This window comes from Morus notabilis, unplaced genomic scaffold (assembly GCF_000414095.1).
Source record: "Morus notabilis unplaced genomic scaffold, ASM41409v2 Scaffold832, whole genome shotgun sequence".
Taxonomy (NCBI): Eukaryota; Viridiplantae; Streptophyta; class Magnoliopsida; order Rosales; family Moraceae; genus Morus; species Morus notabilis.
Genome location: NW_010367112.1, coordinates 171,458 through 194,732, shown reverse-complemented (window position 1 = coordinate 194,732; position 23,275 = coordinate 171,458). Strand labels below are relative to the sequence as shown.

The window sequence follows — 23,275 nt, the reverse complement described above, 5'->3', positions numbered from 1 at the left end:
TTAGTGAAGTGTAAAGAAGTCTATTAGAGGGGAGTACACAACTTTGTTGGCATTGACAGCCATAATAAAATCTCCATGAGCATAATCCTTCACAAACTGAACCACCAACTTATCTTTATCATGATTTTCAAGCTTGTCGAGCAAAATCTGAACATCGTTAACATCAGAAAGTAAATCCTTCGCTCCATAGCTGATGAAGAGAGGAATCTCATTCGGAATGTTAGAGATGTTGTACGTTGGAGGAGTTGGCTGCCCATAATGCTTCATGTTTTCAACCAAATTATCATAATTATACATTGCCATTGTTCCGTCTCTGATCACTGCCAATCACCGGAGAAAAAAGAAGAAAAGGATTAAAGAATAAAAACCAAGATAAGAAAAACTTGTTGCAATTTTTATATAGGCCAACTTGATAATTCGATCCAACAACTTACTCTGAGAAATATGAACTAAGTTCCTTGTCGAAGTTGACTGAGGCTCGTGGTCGAGAAAAACGCCTTCCTTGGATTTATCAATGCAGCAATTTGGGCCTATTAAGTTGCAACATACATGTCAATCAGTGTTTGATAAGCAGAAAAAAATAAATAAATAAATAAATAGTGTCAATGCAAGTTCCTAAAGCAAACATATAACGCTCAGCAATATATATAATGTATAACCATTAATGACCACGTAATTGAATAATTGAATTTTTATATTTGATGAAAACGTAACTATTAAAAATAGTAGAGAAAGGAGGTGACGTTTAAGGAGATATATGCCCTCGAGGGCATATGCCCTCTCTGAATTTTTGATATTTGATTTTTAGTATAAGTCTTTCACAAAAAAAAAAAAAAAAAAAAAAAAAATCATATATGCCCCCTTATCAAAAAAAATTACAAATACATCCTCAAAAAATCCAATCTCAAATTATTTTATTTCTTATTATTTTTTTTATCTTTTCCTATTAAATCTTATACTTTAAATATACCTAATTCATATTTTTCTCTAATTTATTCTTATGTAAACAATTCTTCTTTCAAATTGGTGCCTTCTAAAATATTTTTAGATATAATCTAAGCTATATTAAAAATGACACATTAAAATATATTTCTCAAAATGTGTCTTTAATTAAGAATTTTTTCTTCAAACAACCCTCTCAATTATGACTTTCACACACCCACATTTTCTATAATTTGCCCTTGTTGAATTAATATGTGTTTATTCAAATGTACCCTACATACTTAAAGATATTTTTTTTCTTCTGGCACTCGCAGCTACTATTTTCTCATAAATATTGTGTACCTCCTAAATTATTTTTCTTATCTAATTTATTTATTAAAATGTTTATCACTCAAATATATTCAATAATCTATACATATATAATATTCATCTAAAAATATGAGGAGATGATTTTATTAACATTTTTCAGGTTTTTAATTGATGCTCCCTAAATCAAAATTTTAGCTCCGCCACTGATCGAAAACTCATCCATATATACATTAAAAGCATTACCTGTTACAGAGATCAATAAGTTGGCGCAGTCAATGCCAGGTTTGCAGATATTTTCAAGAAGTTTGCCAAGTTGTTGCCTGTTAGGAAGTTAGTAAAAATGTAAAATGCTTGAAGTCCTCATTTTTATGCTTTTAACGGGGATAAGGAAAAAAAAAAAAAAAAAAAAAAAAAAAAAAAAAAAAAAAAAAAAAACTGTTTCTAACAATTGCTTAAGTAGGTGGCTCACCCTTTTGGAATAAACTCACGAACACCCAAAAAGTAAATATCCTGTTAAGAAAACAAATGAGGGAAATTACATGAACTAATCTCAAATTCACGGTTATAAAAAAATTAAAAATAGATGCCATTAGAGCTTTTGTTACTTCAGCAAAGAAATATTGAGCAGCCGCTCTTATGAGCAGCGAGGGCATGCGGCCCAAATAAGCAATTGGGGTAAGCAAAGCGGCTGATCTCATCATGTTTAATAGCTTTCCTTGTGAAAGGGCAGCAAAAGCAGTCAAAGTTCCCTATAAATCAATGATGTCCAAGGCTTAGTAAATTTAGACAAAAATATCTAAACTTAAAAAAATAAAAAAAATAAAAGGACAGGAAATATAGATACGGACCAAGGAATACCCAACATAGTGTAGTTTTTGCCCTGTCTGGTCGTTAACATATTTGACTAGAGTAGGAAGGTCATGAGCGGCCAATTGATCCCATGACCAATTCCAATAAGCCTACACATTAAAACATATAAATGAGTTATAAATAATATCATAATCATAGTAGAGTTAATAGCATGGAAGTATGATTTTTATCTTTTTTTTTTTTTTTGAACTGAGAAATATGATTTAATCACATGCACAATCAATAGGGTACTCCGGTTCTACATAACAAAAACAAGTAGGATAGAAATAAAAGCAGCAAACCGGATCATTAGGACTAAGTGAGTTGTGTCCACGGCTAGAAATAGTCCCTCGAGTATTTGCTAGCCAAGATGAACCCTAGAGATTCTTCGGGGGACAATAGTACCCACGACGCACCATCCTATTAATTTTACGTACACAAAAGAAAAAAAGAGAAAAAAAAGAACTTCTTAATACCACAATATTGATGTATTGACTGTACACTTGTATTAATAAAATGCGTATAGAGGGAAGAGAAATTTATTCACCACTAAAATTCCATGTTGTAACAGAACGGGTGGTTTGTTTGCTTTTTTACCCAAACGCCTGCAGGAATCCTCTGCAGACCGAGAATGTAGCCATCGTCCGTCGTCACCTGTACCAATAAAAAAATACATCACTAAGAAGAATAAAAAAGGATGTTTTTGCAGATATGACACAAAATCTTATAAGCGCTTACCAGCACAATAGCAAATGATGTGATGAACACTTAAATTGATAGTCTCATTCGCATAAAAAACACATGTTTCTCGTAATTTTCAGCTTGACACCATACAAACACTTAAATTGATTCTCTACTTTTTTTTTTTTTGCCAAAAACATATGTTTTTCGTTATTTCGGGTAGATATCACACGATGTGACGAACAATACTTAAATTGATTGTCTCGTATATATATATATTTAAAAATAAAAAAAAGAACTTGTGTATTTGGTATAAGATAAATGCCTTAGCAACTTAACTATGTGTTGTTGGCAAGCGTAGCCTTGTGGCTCCACCAATGACTTGCAGATATCGTCGGAACCTGGGGACGATGGCAATATGCTATTTTGATTGTCATTTATTGAATACAATCTAGTTCCTTTTGCCAAAGCTGCTAAAATGCAAATAAGAGCAGAAAGAAAAGCAATGGATGTTGTTGATTTGTTAGCCATTTAGAACTATAGAAGTAATATTCTAACTATCCGTGTTGGACCAACAGTAGAAAGGGTACTATTTATACGAACTCTTCTACCAAAAAATGTACTATTTATACGAAGCATTAACCAAAAAAAACAAACGGAATAACGTTTGGATAAATTTTGTGTCAATCTTTGTTGCCTTCCGTTTAAACTGCTCCATTGGTCGTTTTATTAGTCAAATTAAAACTACATTCACGGTACGTACGTTGTGTACTGCCGCTATATCATTCTTATTGAATATTGGTCGAGATTAGAGTGGTCAATAGTAACATATCCTTGTTATATATCTATATATTATATATATTTAGATGAGTTTTTAATAGTTACGTTACGTGACGTGATAAAAATCCAACAGAGATAATATAAGGAGTGGAGAATTAACACGGTAAATTACAAGTCAAATATTGAATACAAATTATACAATCTGTTGTAATAGGGTACAAACGGCTCAAATAAATAGGGAGGTTTATTCCGGCAATTTAGCAGTCAACAAACTAAATACTCGTAAATCTCATGCAACAGATCCGTTTATCACCTCCAAGAATCAATAATTAATGATTTAATGTTAATAAAATCCCTAGATACATATCATGTTTTACGAATTGCTTCATTTTCTTGATTTGTTAGACAAAATATATTTATAAAGGTCTGATTTAAAATAAAATAAAAAACTAATGGAAAAATGAACTTTTTATATTTATTTTAATAGAGACCTGATACGCCAGTGTACTGATAGATTAAATTTTTTATCTATCAAATATACATAAAATCACGTAAAAATTAAAAAATTCACAAACTTAATAATTAAATAAATCTAACCTACTAATACGCTATACGTACTAGAAAATTTTCTTTTTAATAAATGTGTCAAGTTTTGTTAAATAAAAAATAACTATTTTTTAAGAAATTGTCAATTGAATTATTGACTTAATTAATTATTGATTGATCGATATAATATGTGTTTCACTAGTGTGAGTCAATGATTTATAAATCAATCAACAATTGATAAAAAAAAAAAGAAAAGGTTTAGGCACTTTTCAAAAGAGGCGGAAAACCAATCACCTCATCTAATTTCTCAAAAACAAAAACAAAAAAGAAAAAGAAAATGTAGGACCACCAATTATTAGCTTTGATTTGAACATATTTAAGTAGGGTCATTCTTTGGTGCTCCGGCCTGCTTTGGTACACGGGCAGGACGAGTATAAATAGCTGTTGACTAAACTGGGATTGGGTACTTAATGTGGGTGCACCGTGTAACGGTGAAAGGCGCAGCAGGAGATGAATTATTTGGAACTCGTTTAATTCGTTAATTCGAGTTTTTAATTCGAGTTGAGATGTGATTTTATATGAAAATTTTTTACTGTAATAAAAAAGTTAAATGTAACTGTTTTCGAGAGATTTTTACTGCAGTAAAACTCATATTCTGAATTCAAATTAGTAAAATAAACGAGACTTATGTGTCCAAAGACCCATGTGGCGCCATGAAACTGATGTAATCGGACACTAACTCCACGTCATGACCTTGTGTTTTTATACGCAGCGATGAAGATGGTTTAGGGTTTCAATTGTGGCGGAGCAGAGGCTTCATGTTAGCCGTTGGTTGTTTGTTCGGGGTGAAGTTAGTTGTCCAGACGACATTGAATTATGGCATCCTAAGGGAGGCATTTCCTTAAACATCTGTCATGCAAGGAATTTCTTTCAGTACTCTGAGTCATTCAAGAGTCAACATTGCTTTACCGATCAGCCATTCTCGTAAACATGAACTGCCGAAACATGTTAATCTGACACATTAAACCATTTCCAAAGTAATTCTTCACAAACTTATTCATACTTCTCTTCAATCATCGACCCAACAGGTAATCTAGTGCAAATTATTGAGGAAGACTACCGAAACCCGAGTTTCTGCAAGGACGGTCGGCAGCGTCGTGCCTTCTGCCTCGCTGTTGGCCGTCGTTGTGTAGGAGAAAATGCCCGTTGCTGTTTCTGGAGATCCAGATCCCGGCGCTACCAGCGATTTCCAATATTTAATGCGTGTGCTTTTGGGTGATGAGGTTATCTCCGTCGGCAGTCGATAGACAACTTTCGGGGTTTCAGGTCAGTAGGAAATTGAGGATGGCGGGAGGTAGACAAAAAGACGCGTTTGAAACTGTTTTTTAATTGTTTTTTACGTCTTTTAAGACAAAAAATGAAAAAATTTAAAAATTACGTTTGTTTAATAAATATTTTAAAAATAAAAAATTATAAAAATAATTTTTTTTTGTTAAAAAAGTATAAAATGATTAGAAGTTATTTTTTTTTGTTTTTATTTTTTAATACTTATCAACAATGTTACATTAAATGTTTAATTATTAATTAATAAATATGATTATAGCTAATAAATAAATAATAATTACTTAATTATTAATTAATTTGTAATATATCAATCATATATATATATATTAATTATAATCTATTAATTATAATCTATTAATTAGTAAATAGTTGGCAAATAAAAAATAATAATTACTCAATTAATAATCATTATTAATTTTAATTATTAATTATGCAATGTATTAATCAATAATAATTAACAATTGACAATTAGTAATTCATCATTATTTAAAGAATAATTATCAAAAATTGATCATACAATATATCAAATAATAGATTATGAAATAAATATTAGTAACTAATCAACTAATTATTTAATTATGTAAGTAAAAGTTAATTATCTAAATAGTAAATATAATATTAATATAGTATTATATACTGATCATTTTTTCTTAATACACTTATTAATTACTTATAAACTAATAAATATGGATTGTTACTAATATAATAATTACTTATAACTGATTATTAATTATTATTTTTTAATTATTTAGCATACTGATTTATTATATATAATTTAATTACCAATGTACTCATTAATTATAAGATAATATATCCATTATTATTGTTATTATATTATTTTTTATTTACTAAGTGATTAAAGTTATTAATTACTTAATATATTAATTTAAGATTATTAATTATATATAATCGAAACAAAATTTTAAAAAATGATTTTCAAACCCTTACCTCCCCTAGTGACGCAGCCGACAACCTCTTTACGGTAGATCCCAAGCTTGGGGCTCGGAAGGGCCTCCCAGTGCCCAGCCACCGTGTCCAACTCATTGGCCCATGAGTTCTCCCTTGTCGTAAATCCGATCACATATATCTTGCTATCAAAAGTTACAGTCTTGACAAAGCTCCTTTCCGCTGCTGGCATGCTCGGACCACGCTCCCACGTGTGGAAGCGGCAGTCAAAAATCCACACCTCCGTTGAAAAGCGCAGCCGTCTATAATGCCCCCCAGGACGTAGATCTTGGGGCCCAAGGCCACATAATGGCACCAATCTAGCAGGTCCTTGGGAACTGCTGGGACTGGAGCAAGTTTAATAGTGCTTTTGTTGTCGTCCTTTGGGTTGGGTCTTCTATGGATCGTGAACCAACGCAGGGGCTAGCATTTTGGGCATCGGAGCCCGACGTAAAGCAGGAGTTCTGTGCAGTTGAGGGAGGATCGCGCGGTGAAGAATTGCGAGAGGAAACGAGGGATCTAATGGGCTTCGCCACCGCCGCAAGGACAGGGTGATATTGTCTTGGGACACAAGCCAGACATTGCAAAAAGATGTCGTTTGGCAGTGACGGTATTAGGATCTCCGGGGTGGTGGACATGGTGATTGTTAACGAGTTCGTCCAAAACGAACCGGAGAAGTAAGCAGTCAAGTAGAAACTAGTAAAGTTATAGTTGCAAAGTCAATATTACAACTCCGTCGACAAAGTGAAGATATAAGCAGCATGCATATACTAAAACCAGCCCGATATACAGAACAATTTGCTTGATTTCTATGGAAATTGTAAATTGTAGAGTCTAAAATTCGGATTATAAATTCTTAGTCGATATCTGTGTATGTGAAGGGTATACATACATATATGCATAGAAGCGAGCTACGTGAGTTAAACTTAGAGATTGAAACATAGAGATGGAAGTCTTCTTTCATTTCTCGACAGTGAAGACTAGGCTCATGAGCTTATTATCCTAGATCGGAACAAGTTGATAGGATCCCTTTTTTACGCCCTCATGTCCCTCCCGTGTGGCGACGTGGGATCGTAAGAAAGGAAAGATGGGGATCGGTTTTGGCTAGTTATGAGTCTTCCCACCTTGTCAGCTTTCCAGTCCTAGTAGGGCTTTTTCGAACACCCCCAGTGGCCCCTAATGGAATCAATGGTAAGCATTCCATCTAGTTTCTTAGCTCTCCAAAGCGAGTTTATGTCTTTCCGGTTGTGGAAGCATTCCCGTATGCACATACATACATATATGCGCATATATATATATATATATATATATATATAATGCAAGTATTTGGGCACTTCAGAAAGACGAGAGTCTATTTTTTTAAATCCATAAACCAATTTAACCTGCAAAGTTTAACAAGAACTCAAAATCAACAAGAAAGTTTAATCATGTCTTTAACTAGGCTAAACAAGCTTTAGAACTAAAATCTCCTTCAACTTCTATCACAAATAATAAATTCAACTAAGAACTGAAGCCTAAAAGCCAACAAATATTTGAGCAAATTTTAATCATAAAATCAGAAGAAGTTATAAGAAGAAACCATGAAAGAAGTACGGAATAATCAGAGATAAGTCTAAGACTTAACTTAAGAAACCTTACCAAAATTTCTGGTTTTCAAGCGTGATTTTTCCCACAAACTCTTTGGAATCCAAGTGAGAAAGTGATTCATGGATTAATTTACTAAAGCCAGTAGAACCAATTTTTAAGAATTTGCTAGAAACAGTGGGTCTGATTCTTTACCTGCAAAGTTATGAGCATATAAGAAGACAAAGTTATGTCACACGTGCATATAAGAAGGTTTGATGAGGAAAGTGGTTTGGTCAGACGGTGCTTTGAGATATGTGAATGAGCAACTTTAAAGAGATAAAACCGAAGTGAATCACGACTTACAAACAAATTAGAAAGGAGTCAAATTGTAAAAGGCTTTTTTTTATTACAAAATTCCCTCAAGTTTTACAAGTTTGACAAATTCTAGTTGGTTTACATTGAACTAGTCCCCATATATAGGTAAAAGTTTTATGAATTCTTCTCCAAAAACAGTTAACCTCCGATTTCAAAAAATATTTGATAGTTTGAGTAATTTATCCTATCCTGTGATTACAATTTGTATTTATATGGAGCTTTTTCATGTTGCTTCTTACTATTGAATTCTCTGTTTTTTTTCCCCCCCTCAATCCGTAGATGTAATTATATCGAAGCGAATTAAATCTCCTCATTCTCTTCTCCATTCTCTCCCTTAATTTTTAATATTTCACGTTTTCGTCAACAATCTCGAGAGGTCAACGCACGTCAGACACAATCTTACCATTACAAACTACTAGTGCGGACACCAAGAATCAAACCTATGAAAGGTTGGGAGAATCATAGAGAGTAAAGACGTTAAGAATCGTTCACCTATGAAAGTAGGGGAGAATCAGTGGAGCGATGGAGTTGGTGTAATCTGAAAAGACCATCTTTATTTCGAGCTTTACATCTCAGTTGAGTCACGTGAGCAATGTAAGAATTGAATATGGATGTATTAAGTAGCTAATTCTTTTAAGGACTTTGACAAAGCAAGATTAAGATTGCTGGAACATTCATAATTTGAACACTAATCTTACTAAGATGAGGGCAAATGAATCCAAAGAGATCATTGTTGATATTGTTTCTTATGAACTTGTCTACAAGAGCATTATTTTCTCATGATTAGCCATACTAAAATAACAGGAGGATTTGAATTTAATCCAGACATTATGAAATTCAAGATTTCAGTATTTATACTTTGATCCACATTATGAGATATTGTATTCACAAGTGATACTGTCATTGAAGCCTAAAGAAAGCTATGAGAGGATCATAAACAGCTTGCTTGGCATTTTCACCCATTACATAGTCTGCATGAGCATAATCATCTCTGTACTGAACCACGAGCTTATCTCCGTCGTGATCTTTCAGGCTATCCAGCAATAGGTGCACGTCTTTGGTATCGGAGAGAGCATCTTGCCCTCCATAGCTGACAAAGAGAGGAAGGTCATTTGGAATGGTTGTCATGTTGTAGGCTGGAGGATAAGGCTTCCCATAGTGTCTTATATTCTCATTTTCATCACCGTAGTTATACATCGTGATCGTCCCATCTCTTATCACTGTTCCATAAACCACCGCAATCAAAAAAATTTCCATTAGTAACTAAAGAGCCTTTTGGTTCATCTAGATTTTCTATGGTTTGTTTTCGTCTAAGTTGTGCTACTACTCATGGTTCGATAATCACGAAATAGGAATGCTTACTCTGTGCCAGATGGATCATGTTCTTTGTCGACGTTGATTGAGGCTCATGGTCCAGAAAAACATCCACTATCGAAGAACTCAGGCAGCAATTCTCACCTATGGTTGTGACAAAAATATGAAGGTCAAATAATGAACTTTCTGAGTGCTAAAAGGCAAATCAGGAAAATGCATACAACCTGTGAAAGAGGTTAACAAGTTGGTGCAGTCAACACCAGGTTTCTTGCAGATATCCTTGAGAAGATTCATAACAGCTTCACTAGATTCACGTAAGGAGGAAAAATATTAAGCGTCAAAAATATATTCTAAAGATCAAAGAATAGCCGAGTTTTTGCATGTATCATCAGAATTCAGGAGAGGAAATCGTGAGTGAATTCCTTAAGTCAAGAAATTTCACCACTAATCGCTTTTAAATAAAATTTTAGTAATATAAGTGTCATCACGCTTGCAGAAAAGAAGTAAAAAGTTCATACTGTGTGGCAAATTCGAGTAGCATTAGTTTCTTACCCTCTTGGAACAAATTCGTGAATACCTAACCAGTATAATGTCTGTTACAAGAAGATAAAAATGGCAATTAAGAAGTTACTCTAATGGATAACTGAAACAGGTGGAAAAGGAATTGGTGCTTACCTCAGCAATGAAGTTCTCAGCAGCATTTCTTGCAAGTGGTGAGGTCAACTGACCAACATGAGCAATTGGGCTAAGTAAGGCAGCTGATCTCACCATATTCAATAGCTGGTCTTTCGAAAGCGCGGCAAGAGCAACCAAAGTTCCCTACAAAAAGAATTCCAAGTTTTTAAGTAATACCGATTTTTGTGAAATTAGCAAGTCAATCCCAAACCACAAATGAAAAATTAAGGATTATGAGATTGACCAGTGAATGCCCAACATAATGCAGTTTTTGTCCTGTTTGATCATGCACATACTGGAGTGTAGCTGGAAGATCATAAGCCACTAATTCATCCCATGACCAATTCCAATAAGCCTAACCAACCGAGCAAGAAAAACATTTCACAACCTGGAAAACCAAAAGGCTAACAAGGGAGATATCTATGCGCAGCGAAGGAAACTTAACCGCATCAGTAGGAGCAAGTGATACATGGCCACGGCTATATTTCGTTCCACGAGTGTTGGCTATCCACACATCAAATCCATTATCTGCCAACAGCAATGCCAAAGACTGGTGTGGTGGAAGTAGCAGCCATGTTATTCCATCCTGTGCACAATTCCAGAAACTCTTACACTCACAGAATTACCATTTTATGAAACTGGTATGGATTAATTTCACTAATGGTCTAAACAATCATGAAAATCTCATTCTACTCCTCAAACTTCAAAATCACCATTTAGTTCTCTAAACCTAATTAGATGCGTCTGGTTTTTCATAACGCTAACTTCCATTAAAAAGTTAATAGAATGTAATCGGATCACATGAGTCACACGAGTGTTGCATGCCTCCTCTCTAGGACTAAAATGAGAGTTATATAAAAGCCAAAAAACTTTAGGTAAGATTTTATCAAAGTTAGGGACTATTCTTAGTAACACATTTTTCCCCTTTTGTATATATTTATGGAAGTTAGATCGAGAATTAACCAGATATAACTAAAAAGTTTAAGAACTACAATAAGATTTTCATAAAAAATTCAAACTACTGCAGAAATTGATATAACCCTACAAGACTACCTAGTGTAGAATTACCAACCATCAGAACACCATGTTGCAGAAGAACTGGTGGCTTGTTTCTTGCTTTCTCCTCTGGCCGCGCCACTGGAATTCTCTGAATGCTGAGAATGTATCCGTCTCGAGTGGTTACCTGCAATCCAAGAAATATGTCATGGTAGCAGATACCATAATATCAACTTTTAACACTGAAATCTGAATTATTGGCATAACTGAAGAGGCAATATAAGTTGAGAAATAAAACCTTGCGTTCTTCACAAACATAACCTTGCTTCTCCACCATGGAAGAACAGATACCATCATCTTCATAACTTTCCGATTCTGAAGTTCTATGCTGGCCGTGGACTGGATATAGCTTTGTTCTTGTTCCAGCTGCTGACACAGAAATCAGAAAAACTAGAATGATTGGGGTTAAAGCATTGGCCATCAAAAAATATGCTTAAATGGTTTTTTAGTATTGATGTCCTGATGCACTCACCTTTTCTATATAATTGCGGAAAAAACCAAATAAAAACAAAAGGACCTTCACATGTGAAGCTGATAATACACAAGCAGTTAAACAAGGCATCTTTGTGGGACCCATCTCGTCCCTAATGCAAACCCAGTGATGATTAAAATGAAACCTTTAGATTTTGTTGCCAAAGATCAATATTCTAACAATAAATTCCCATTCTACTTCACATCGCATAGAATGGCAGTTTCGATGAAGAGAATCTCCTTTGACTTTGTGTTTTTTATTTCTTTTGGTCTCCGGTTATCTTCCAAGCAAATTGGTCAATCATATTAAAGGACGTTTTGCGAACAAAAGTTTTTGCACATCATAGGCAATAACTCAGACCGAAACTCTTCGTCCGTGTTTAAAATTAATCTCATTTTTATTTTTTATATTTTTTGAGAAAAAAAAATAAAAACATTTTCAAAATAGTATTTGACACAATAAAAATAAAAAATAAAAATAAAAATAATTTTTTAATTTAAGTGTAAAATGAGAAAAATAAAAAATAACTTTTAATCATTTTTTATTTTTTATTTTCGTTTTCTCCTCTCTACATTAATGAATTTTTTTATACTGAAAATAATTTCTTAATAAAACTATCAAATATATTTTCAAAAATGATTTCTGTCTGAAATTAAAAACGTTTTCATTTTTATTTTCGTACAAAAAAATAAAATCATTTTGAAACGAGTTTCAAACACGTCCTTCAAAGAAAATGGGCTTAGAAGAGTTTCAACTTTCCAACCTGACGTAATATGTCCACTTTACCCAGTATTCTTTATAAGACACCCCTAATGCTTCTTGCTTCATATAAATGAAAGTTGAAAAATGAGGGTAGAATAAAGAGAAACCAAAGAGCAAAAACACACGGATGCTTAAGCAAAATTTACCTTCATATACAATTAAAAATGCACCGTGCATTACTTCAGTTAACAAAAAAAATGTATAATAGAATATATATATATATATATAAGCACAAAACAGAGGATTCATAATTCCTCCCAACAATATCACAATACAGAAGACTCTTTAATGAGGAATAGATCATATTATCTTTTCGTAAAACATGTTTTTCTAACTAACACGACGGAGACGTTCCTGCAGGACTACATGCAGTAGGAGCATCTTTCGTCTTTTCAGATGCTTGGGTTGTACTATCTGCTGCTTTAGGTCTGGTTAATGGTCTTTTGAGGAACGGAAGCTGGAGCTGCAATGCTCTAGGATATACCCGCCCAAGCAATTGCCACCTTTTAGGTCTTAATTGCCCAAGCATTTTCATCTGCTCCCTTTTGAATTGCCTATTTGCATACCACCTCCCACCTCGCCAACCCAAGGCATACCTACATGTCGTAAACAGAAAGACAAGCGTGAGTTGCATGCATAATGACATTGCTTTGTGCGCGGTGAAGTAGCAGATTGAGCACATCTTCAGCATAATCTGTCCAGTGTTTCAAATATAATTTAGAAGAACGCACCAAGCGTCCTCTAACGGAACATGGAACTCATTATACGCTTGAAATAGTTTTTGACCATAAAGTTTTTGTTATCATTGCCTTAAACAATTAACAATGATGAATAGATAACCATTTATAGGTTGTACTTTTACCATTAAAAATGTGCAAGCAATAATGTTTGCAAGAAAAATATAATATAAATTCAAGTACGAACCCAATAACTAAAGTGGTTCCAGCAGTAGCTACACAGGCAGAAGTGCTTAAACTTCCGGAATCAACAATCTTTCTAATTTCTGAATGTTCACCAAGATGACTGTTTCTCATCTGTAATAAAAATTAAATAGCACATGTCAATCAAACAAAATAAAGGGAAAAAATAAAGAGAGCAGGTACTAAGCAACAACAAACCAAAGAAACAACAAAACAGGTTTCAAAGTCATAAAAATCGTAGCACATGCCAGACACAGAAAAACAATTTATCCCATCTTATAGTACATAATGAAGAAAAACTGATTAATGTGAAAACGAAAACGAAAACGAAAACGAAAACGATAACATTGAGGAGCATAGCAACTTAAGTAGAAGCTAATCAAGGTATTCTAAGCAGCAAAAAATGGCCATGAAAAGTTCCTTTTTCACTTTTTTTTCCCCGGAAATGGGGGTCATTTGAATTTTACCTTATAGATTTGGCATCCAATTAACAATCAGAATACACTTTTTAGTACAAGGAATACAATAATTCCAACCATAGAAGAGAAGTAATAATAAAAAAGGGTCTAATATTTTTGCTTACAGCTTTCTCGATTGATTCAAGCCTTTGATCAACCCTTGAATCATGTAGGTGCCGCAAAGAATAGCCTGGACCCACCAAAACCACTCAATCTAATGACTCTTTTATCAACATGCCCACAATAATAATAATAATAATAATAATAATAATAATAATAATAATACACTTCCTTACTGTGAAAACTGATGTTCCTTCCACTGATTTTTTTTTTTTTTTTTCAAATACAAAATTCTAACCATTTGTTTTATTAAGTTTGTGGCAAGAAAACCAGACTAAATCAATAAGAATTAACGAATATAAAGGATCAAAGAACTTTACCAAACCACGCCGTAGCAACTGATGCCATGGAAGTTCCAACCGTAAAGACCACCTTATGCCTTTCAAATATATCCTAAGCCATCAACACCAAAGAATAATGATTAAAAAGAAAAAGAAGAAGAAAACATAAATTCCATTTCCACCCACAAAACCCTAACTAAGATAGGTACTAGAATCAAACACCTGAATTGAGGAAACCCAATATACCAATAAATTCAATAATCTATATATATATATATATAATCATATTATTGAAGGAAGAATTTACCTTCGTTGAGAAAAAGGTGTCCTGAATAGCGGCCCATGAATTGAGAGCTTTCTTCCTCAACTGGGCAGCAGCTAAAGAGCCAGAAATCGATGTCCTTGAAGCTCTAAGTCGTTGCATAGTGAATTCTGTTGAATACCCAGTTGAGTTAATCAAATTGAACCATCGGAAATCGCTGAGATGAGGGAAGAGCAGATTCCTAGGAATAGGAATCAAGCGCGAAGTTTCTTTCTGGGCAAGACTGAATCGTCTCCATTAATGTTTACTGTGTTTTGCTTTTCTTTTATAAGTTCTTTTGTTTTGTTTCCCCAATGCCCTTTTTGCCAAAGAAAAGGCATTAATTATTTAAAAAAAGGTTAATTTCAAATTTGACTCCAACAACTTTTTATCTCATTTTATTCTTAAATTTTTAAGTATCGTATTAATAGTTCCCAAATTATATAAAGCTTGTTCGTTTGCACAAACTCAAAAAAAAAAAATTTAATATAAGTTACAATTTTATTTAAATTTATATTTTCTTAAAAAAAATTTTGAGTTTGAATTTGAGTTTTAACTTGAATTTGAGACTAAAATCAGAGTTCGAGTTTCTTATTCAACTCAAATTTCTAAATTCAAACTTAAATTAATGAATAATATTTTTTTTATTTTTAAAAACGCCATAACTTTTTCTATTTTAAAAAACGTCATAACTTTTTCGTTTTAATTTCGATTAAGATGATTTTTTTCTATGCGTTCACAACGAAAAGATAAATAAAATCTCATGCATATACCCTATTAAAATTTTTCATCACTATTGAGTTTTTATTAAAATACTATCTAAATATAAATTCAAATTTTGACACATCCAAACACAAACTTAAATAGATTTTTAATTCAAACCATAACTCAAAATATGCACATCCAAAGACAAACTCAAATTAAAATCTCAACTTAAACCATACTCAAATTAAAATCTAAATTGAAATCACCCTAACTCAAAAACTCAAGAACAAAGCCATAAACGTTACATTTTCAATCTATTCATTACAAAACTGTTATACCACAGACAGACTTTACATGTGAGGAGCATATGATGCTTTTAACAAAAGTAATTTGATAAAATTAATATATTGATTTTTATTTTGACACCCAAGAAATATAGGGTATCTCACTTTGCCCCCTCAATATTCAAATGTCATATTGATGAACTCCTGAGCTTTATAAATGTTACACTTGTTATAAATGTGCAAGTGTTTTTTTTTAATTTTTTGTATGTTAAATACCATCCCATATTTGAATTCTTCGTTATGATACATGTAACGGCCATTTTTTTTCTTTTTTTCTTTTTTATTTTCATGACAAGCTATCATAAATATAATACCAACCCATATAGTTAATTTTCTCAGCATTGAAGATCATTTGAAGTTCTCGAGTTTTTTTGAAAAATTCGGATCCTTCTCCAAGATGACCTGAGTTTGCCTTTGGAGCACATTTTCGAAGTGCCGAATAGTGTCAGGACTTCGTCATCATGATCTCCATCTCTTGTTACCCAATTCTATCACTAATTCCGGCACACTCAAAAGCTACATTCAGAGCAACTTGCGTTTGAACCCATAGCAACACTAACTTATTTTATATAAAAAGCCTTATCTAACTTTCAAAGTGTCTTCTCCATTAACTATTTAGTTGCTCCTCCCACCTCACTTCATCAATATTATTTCTTCACTATCATTTTGTTCTCTTATACATTGGGTACGTTGGACATTTGACGACAAAGTGTGCCCTAGATTCACATTTCTTCGTCTTCATCATTCCGTTAGAGGTCCTATCGACATCATCTGCTTTGAGAATCGCTAGTGTTTTGGCCATGTTGGACTTGGAAGTAACATTAACGAGTCAAATACTTAAATGTGTACACTCTCGACACGCCACACTCTATGAATCTATCAAACCCAAACAGTCGTAAACCAAATCCAAGGATTACGAGGCTTGAGACACCAAAATGAGTATCTTGGGGTTGTTCAACGACATTAAAATATATTTCAATGTAAAATCCAGCAGGTTCTACGAGAGTCGAATGCACAAGCCGATGCATTGGAAAACTTGGGATCAACCATTGAGGTCTTAGAAAAAGAGAGCATACCAATAGGCCATCTGGATAAACCAAGTATAGGAGAAGTGGAACGAGTCAATATCATCAAAAAATGCCAATTCAGATGTACATTAAAGTAGGTTTTCTTCCAGATGATAAGCAAATCATGAGAAAAGTAAAAGACTATGTCAACACGTTACTCATTTATCGACAAGAAGCTCTGTAGAAGATCATTCTCTAGTCCATACCGTCAATGCTTGAACGAGGAGGAGTCTGAATATGTGCTGAAGGATATCCATGAGAGAACTTGTGGCAATCACACGGGGGTCAGTCTCTATGCAACAAGGTGAAAAGGCAAGGTAAAATGGCCTACAATGATCGCAGATTTTGAGGAATTTGTCAAGAAGTGCGACAAATGCCAGTGCCGCTCACCAATATTCACCAACCAACAGAAGAGTTGTCGTCAATTGGTGTGCCGTATTTGTTTATGAAATTTGCAATGGACGTCAGTGGTCCACTGCCACAAACACTTGGCCAGAAGAGGTATCACTTGATTCTTATTGTACTTCTCCAAGTGGGTCGAAGCAGGAGCTTACTCTGATATAGAAGACTCTGACGTTGAGAGTTTTTTATGGAGAAACATCATTGTAACTTTAGGGCCCGAGAGGAGTTGTTACGGATAATGGCTCGCAATTCATCTCCAAGTCGTTTAACAAATTTTGCCACAAATGGAAGATCACCCTAAGTTTTTCGACACCTCGCAATCGGCAGGGCAACGGACAAGCAAATCGACAAACAAAACCACCATAAACAACATAAAGAAAAAGCCCGAAGCTCGTAAAGGGCGATAAGTCGACAAGCTTCATATAGTGTTGTGGGCATGCAGAACGACCCTTCGAAATGCAACAGGCAAGTCCCCATTTTTACATGTTTTCCTTTTATTTTCAGTAGCTTTATTTTAAGCTTTGTTGATCAGTTGATACACTTCTCTTTTTTGGATTGAATCATATTCGATGACTTCACTTTTTTTTCCTTTTTATTTTAATAATATTGAGTGGAAAACTTGGTGTAAGATAATTTATTTGGTTGGGTGCCAATCTAATTAGGATGCGAACTTCATGATGCTAGTTGTCATCTCTCTTTTATTTTTTAAAAAGGAAAGAACATTACAAATGGGTAGAAAACATAGCAGAGCATTACTTTCATTGTCTAGTATTTCATAGTAGATAATTGCGTTCTCTTTCATCTTCTTGAACGTGGTGTTAGGTTTGTGAAGGAATATTTTTGGTTTTGAATCAAATCAGAAGCTAGTTCATTGTTAGGATCCTAGCTCAGAAAATCAGCCAAACACCAATACCACACTCACACACACCAGAAACAACAAGAAATGAGAATAATTGGAGGGAATTTTATTAATCTAATCAGCCAAGAACACCAAATTACACTGAAATGTAAATGATAGAACGGAGAATTCGAATACTCCGGGAACTCCTAATTTAGTGGTATTCGAGAGACCACCGCTCTCCCTAATCTCAATTTCTCAAAATTCTCCAAATCACAACATACTTCTAGTGAGCTACAAAGCCCTTTACTTATACTAATTCCTACTAACTATACCAGCCCACTAACCAAACAAGTTCTTAAGTCATTAACAAATCTAACATTTAACAAAGCAATTAGTAAGGTTCCGCTAATCTCATTCTCCATGTGGTTTAACCCAACCTGTATGCAGTGGGGGAAAAGCTTTAGCTATGAAAGGGTATTGGACAACGGCTCCTTTTACAATAAGGCATATCTCATTATAGTGCATGTTTATATTCATTAAATCCGTCAAATCGCGTTAATTAAAATGAAAAGTATAAAAGCTCATAGAATTTCGAATAATTTTTCGCAACTTACTGTGAAAATCTATTATTGGAAAATTGATATTCTACCATATTTTTATCAGTTGATACGCTAGTGTACAAGAATAAATGGTTCCTATCAAAGCTTCTGTCAAAAGAGGTAGTGTAGTGGCGCCTTCTCATCAAACTCAAAGCCATTTCCACATTCATGGTCTTGAGATTATGCCCACAACTGACCTAGAGCCAACCTTGTTCTTATGCTAGAAAGATACGAAGGTATAATGAACAAATGAAAATCAATAAGATGCATTGAACAATCATATACCAAAGAATGTAACTCTAAAGACATTAGAACTACTGTTATTTGTGATTAGATCATGTTTGTACACACGAGAAAATGGACAAACCAAAAGAAGGAGAAATTTATTAGAGTGAAGTAAAATTGGCAAAATGACATTCTTTCATTTTTTTATGAAAAATGACTACACGATCGTTCTTTATAAAAAATGATCGTTTCTAATAAAGAAGGGGAAATTTGTTAGAATGACTATCTAACAAAGTGAAATTGGCAAAATCAGATCAAGTGAAAAAGAGCAGTAGATCCATTGGTGAATTACAAGAAAGATGTATAGCTTCTCAACAATACAGAACAATGTCCAAATGCCCATGAAATGGGATGAAAACCATGATGCTATATTCTACAACGTAGTATTGAGTAAACTAACAAGGTGTAATATTTAGGGGGGAAAAGATCAAAGAAATAAAAAATCTCAAATTATGATCAGCAGCCACCAAGTGCCATATTTTCCCCCTTCTTTTTTTTCATAATTTTCTCAAGAAAATAAGCGAGAAAATGAAAAAGGACCGTTCTTTAAATCCATTGCAATCAAAGCATACAGTGTCAGAGGCACAAAGCGGTGGCTCGCAGCTCATCATCATCAACACCGCCGCCACACCAATCAGAGTCGTCCATCATCCGCGAAGGCGGCAGGTTCAGATCGAACGGCAAGACTCTGCAAGACGACGACGTAAGGACACAATCGTCACCGTCGTCAACCATCGACGACGACGAGTCGCAGTCGCTGTGACAATCATCTGGCGGGACAACTCTAACGGGCCGTCGATGAGGCCTCGGAGCCGGAGCCGGAGCCTGGGCCGAGACCCTGGGCCCACTGAACGACTCGACGGTGCTGCTGAGGCTGCTGGAGGTGGGCCTGCTGGCCTGAATCACGTCGATCTTGGAAGAGACCCTCTCGTCGTGGAAATTAGGGTTAGGGTTTGGGAAGTTGGTCTTGGCTTTTGGTCCGCGTAGCGACCAGGCGGCGGCGTCGTAGGCGCGAGCGGCCTCCTCGGCGGAATCGAAGGTGCCGAGCCAGACGCGAGTCTTCTTCCAGGGGTCTCTGATCTCGGCGGCGAATCGGCCCCACGGACGCTTCCGAACACCCCGGAATCGGACTTCTTGGAGATGTGAAGGAGGACGTTGCTTTTGGTCAATTCGTGTTCTCGTTGGATCTGAAGATTTTCCTCCTCGCCGCATGGGGTGGCGGAGATCGGAAAAAATGGAGGTTCACCGGCGAGAAAACAAAAAGGAAAAGGAAAGAATTGGAGATGGCGGATTAGACTACACCACACCTCCTTTTAAGGAATCGTTAATCTTGTTTTTTGCTCTCTATATTTTCTGCTCTATCTGTGATTTTCCAACCGCTTTCTTTCTATGTTCTAGGTATTCTGTTTTCTCTTTCTCCCTCCGGTTGAGAAAAGAAACTCGGATTCATCGCTTCTTATGATTTTCCTCCTTTTGTTTTCCTTTTTTTTTTTAATGGAATTTTCCTCCTTTTTCTATTCGTCGTTCTAAATTGGAATTCACAGATTAGAATAACATTAAGAGGATATTAGTTATAAGAACTGAATTGCCATTGCTTCTTTAGATTAATTACAAAATTTCCCCACGAATTATAACCTTTCTAATACTTTACTCTTTAATTTTTAAAACATAATATCTTTTTTTTTTAACCATAAAATATCAACAAAAAATCCCCTCAGTTAAATTTTTAACAAAAATTGACATTACATTAGTTATTTTAGGGGTAGTTTGATAACTCCATAATTTGAAATTTAATATGAATTTAAAACTAGTTTAAGTTTAGACTTCTAGGAAACATCCATCATTAATTGTTATTGAAAGTGAAGAAGATTTATTTATTTTTTTTAATTATATTGTATGTAAATTAGACTAAAAAAATTAAGGTGCAAAGTTAAAATAATAATAGTGCTTTAAATTATTTAACAATAACCGTTATTTGTATAATACGTGTTAAAAATTGTTAAATTTTTTAACAAATATGGAACGGTTATTACATTTTATAAATAATTTTTGTAATTTTTCTTGCTTCTTTTTATGCATTCAGTGTGGTGTTGATGGAATTTTGGTGATTGAAAGGACTTCCAGGATTATTTGTTTACTACTATTTAGTGGAAACGTGGAATTCCCAAAAAAAAAAAAAAAAAAAAAAAGAGAAAAAAAAGGGGGGAAGCAATAGTGATGTGTTTTTTTTTTTTTTTTTCAATATATGGCTGATATTATTTGGAATAAGTGGGGAAGCAAAACTTATTGAAGATTGAATTGATATTTTTTATAAATATTTTTAAAAAGGGAAAAGGTAGTAAATAGGAGATTTATAAAATAAAATTACAGCATCTTTAATATAATTCTAAGATTGACGTGTTAATTATAAATTTAATATTTGATTGTAAAAAACACTCTTTAAGGCCTCGTTCACTTCGCGAATTCGAGTTTTCAATTCGAGCTGAGATGTGATATTTTCTTAGAGCTTTTCACTGTAGTAGAAAAAGTTAGATGTGATATTTTCTGAGCATTTTCTGAGAGCTTTTCACTGTAGCAGAAAAAGTTAGATATGATATTTTCTGAGAGTTTTTTATTGTAGAAACTTAAAACTAAAAACTCGAATCGGTAAAATGAACGAGGCCTAATGTAATGCTATTTGTTGTTGTAAATTTTTCACATGCAAGACTTTGTGGTAAATTTTTCACATGCAATACTTTGTGGTAAATTACCTGCTATGTATAGCATATGAAAAATTTAGTATTTAATTACTATTAGTTGCAATGTTAATTATTTCATGTAATTATTGCAACTTTTACATTTTTAATTATTTTAAAAAAAGTTTACTTTTACAACTTTTAAAGCTTAATGGTTATGAGAAAAAAATAGATATAACATTTTAAATATCATTATGCATTGTAGTAAAAATAAAAATAACATAGCATATTATACTATTTCATGCTAAATATAAATTGGCATTAAACATTTGCATCGGAGATAGTCTTAAGTAAATAGTAGATTTTAAAACTATTTTAACTAAGTAGCAAATAATTTACCATGTATAATTTATGACTAATAAAAAATAAATTTCGTGGTAAAAAATCTTTATTAACATGGAAAAAAAATTTTAACAGTCATAAAATAGAAGATTTACGTGCAAATTTTTTTTTTTACTAATTGTAAATGAAACATTTACAGTAAATGAAACGTTAATAAAGATTTTTTTTCACGTTATTTCTTTTTTTCCACGTTAATAAAAATTTTTTACTAAAATTATTTTTTATTAGTCCTAAATTATACATTTACATGGTAAATTGCTATTTACTTCAAATAGTTTTAAAATTCTTTATTTACTTAATTTAGTTTAGAAATCTACTATTACTATAATTTTTGTTTTAAAAATGAACTTACTTTTATAATTTCGATTTGAGAAAATTGTTGAACCTATTCTTAGGGCCAGTTTAGTATTGATGTACTTTTAAAAATTTCTACTATTGATGTGATGTTAGTCAGAAGTTGTTATGACAAAAAACATATAGGTGTTTGTTGAATTTTTTTTTTCAAAGTTGTTGTGAATACCGGAAGCAGAAATTTAAGAGTTTGATAAACAATGTAAAAAATTACTCTGAAACTTTATAATTACTAAAATAGACATATTTTAACACACTCTCACGCCCCCCAAACGGGGTGGGTGACGTGGAACTCGATTTGGAATTAATAAAGCAGATTCCCAACCGGGTCCCACACTTAACTACATTAAAATATAAATAAACGACATAATTCAGGAGCCTCTGACACACAGGGCTCCACCCCACAGGACATACAGTATCGTACATACATGCACATGTAAATAATCAATTACAACAGACATCATCCACAGTCTAGTAAATCCAAATGTCATTTATTACAAATTCTTACATATTCCTTACACTTTATGTCAGAGGATGAATACAATCCTCACTTGATCATTCCGTAGCACCACTCAGCTACTCCCGCTACTGTGCCCCGCTTCTAGAGTCTCCTGGGAGGGGTTTTAGACATTTGAAACATAAAACGTGAGCGAAAGGCCCAGTAGGATATAATTTGAAATATTTAAAATAAATGAGCGCATGAATGAATAATTGAATACATAAATAAAATAAGACATTCAGTCCCGACAGAACAGCCGGAACCTCACATCCTTTTTCTCAAAGGAAATATAACTGAAAATAACCATGTTACAAGCTTCAGCAAGTAATTAGTACAAATTACTTACCTAACCAAGTGCCTCGCCTACCCGGACCGAGTTTCGGGTTCTGCCCCCGAGGATGCACTCTCC

The 23,275-nt window shown here is 33.7% G+C and overlaps 2 protein-coding genes and 1 pseudogene across 3 annotated transcripts; all 3 read right to left on the bottom strand.

The window, feature by feature from the left end:
• On the bottom strand, positions 1-6,589 carry LOC21393147 (annotated as a pseudogene).
• Positions 6,590-9,096: 2,507 nt separating this feature from the next.
• LOC21393145 (triacylglycerol lipase 2) lies at positions 9,097-14,994 on the bottom strand. Of its 2 annotated transcripts, XM_024174654.1 has the most exons (13): positions 14,703-14,994; positions 14,435-14,507; positions 14,120-14,184; positions 13,541-13,650; positions 13,101-13,212; positions 11,399-11,509; positions 10,772-10,912; positions 10,571-10,681; positions 10,327-10,470; positions 10,204-10,244; positions 9,876-9,955; positions 9,700-9,795; positions 9,097-9,557 (listed from the first exon to the last, which is right to left on the bottom strand). In XM_024174654.1, exons 1-13 carry the CDS (start codon positions 14,817-14,819, stop codon positions 9,238-9,240), a joined length of 1,521 nt encoding a protein of 506 aa, XP_024030422.1. In that variant the 5' UTR covers positions 14,820-14,994; the 3' UTR covers positions 9,097-9,237. The 2 variants fall into 2 exon arrangements, with proteins under 2 accessions (XP_024030422.1, XP_024030421.1); XM_024174653.1 differs by lacking the exons at positions 13,101-13,212; positions 13,541-13,650; positions 14,120-14,184; positions 14,435-14,507; positions 14,703-14,994 and adding an exon at positions 11,621-11,803.
• A 4,420-nt stretch (positions 14,995-19,414) lies between these two features.
• Positions 19,415-20,488, bottom strand: LOC21393143 (ethylene-responsive transcription factor 3). Its single transcript, XM_010111919.2, has one exon. The coding sequence runs from the start codon at positions 20,149-20,151 to the stop codon at positions 19,516-19,518; it is 636 nt and encodes a 211-aa protein (XP_010110221.1). The 5' UTR covers positions 20,152-20,488; the 3' UTR covers positions 19,415-19,515.
• Positions 20,489-23,275: the final 2,787 nt, after the last annotated feature.

Bases quoted from the DNA above. Each gene is read 5' to 3' on its own strand.
- LOC21393143 (XM_010111919.2), bottom strand. From the start codon at position 20,151: ATGCGGCGAGGAGGAAAATCTTCAGATCCAACGAGAACACGAATTGAC.
- LOC21393145 (XM_024174654.1), bottom strand. From the start codon at position 14,819: ATGCAACGACTTAGAGCTTCAAGGACATCGATTTCTGGCTCTTTAGCT. The intron at 14,185-14,434 runs GTAAAGTTCTTT...TGGTGGGTCCAG, and splicing joins AGTTGCTACGGCGTGGTTTG to GCTATTCTTTGCGGCACCTA. The intron at 13,651-14,119 runs GTAAGCAAAAAT...TTTTTATTACAG, and splicing joins TTGAATCAATCGAGAAAGCT to ATGAGAAACAGTCATCTTGG.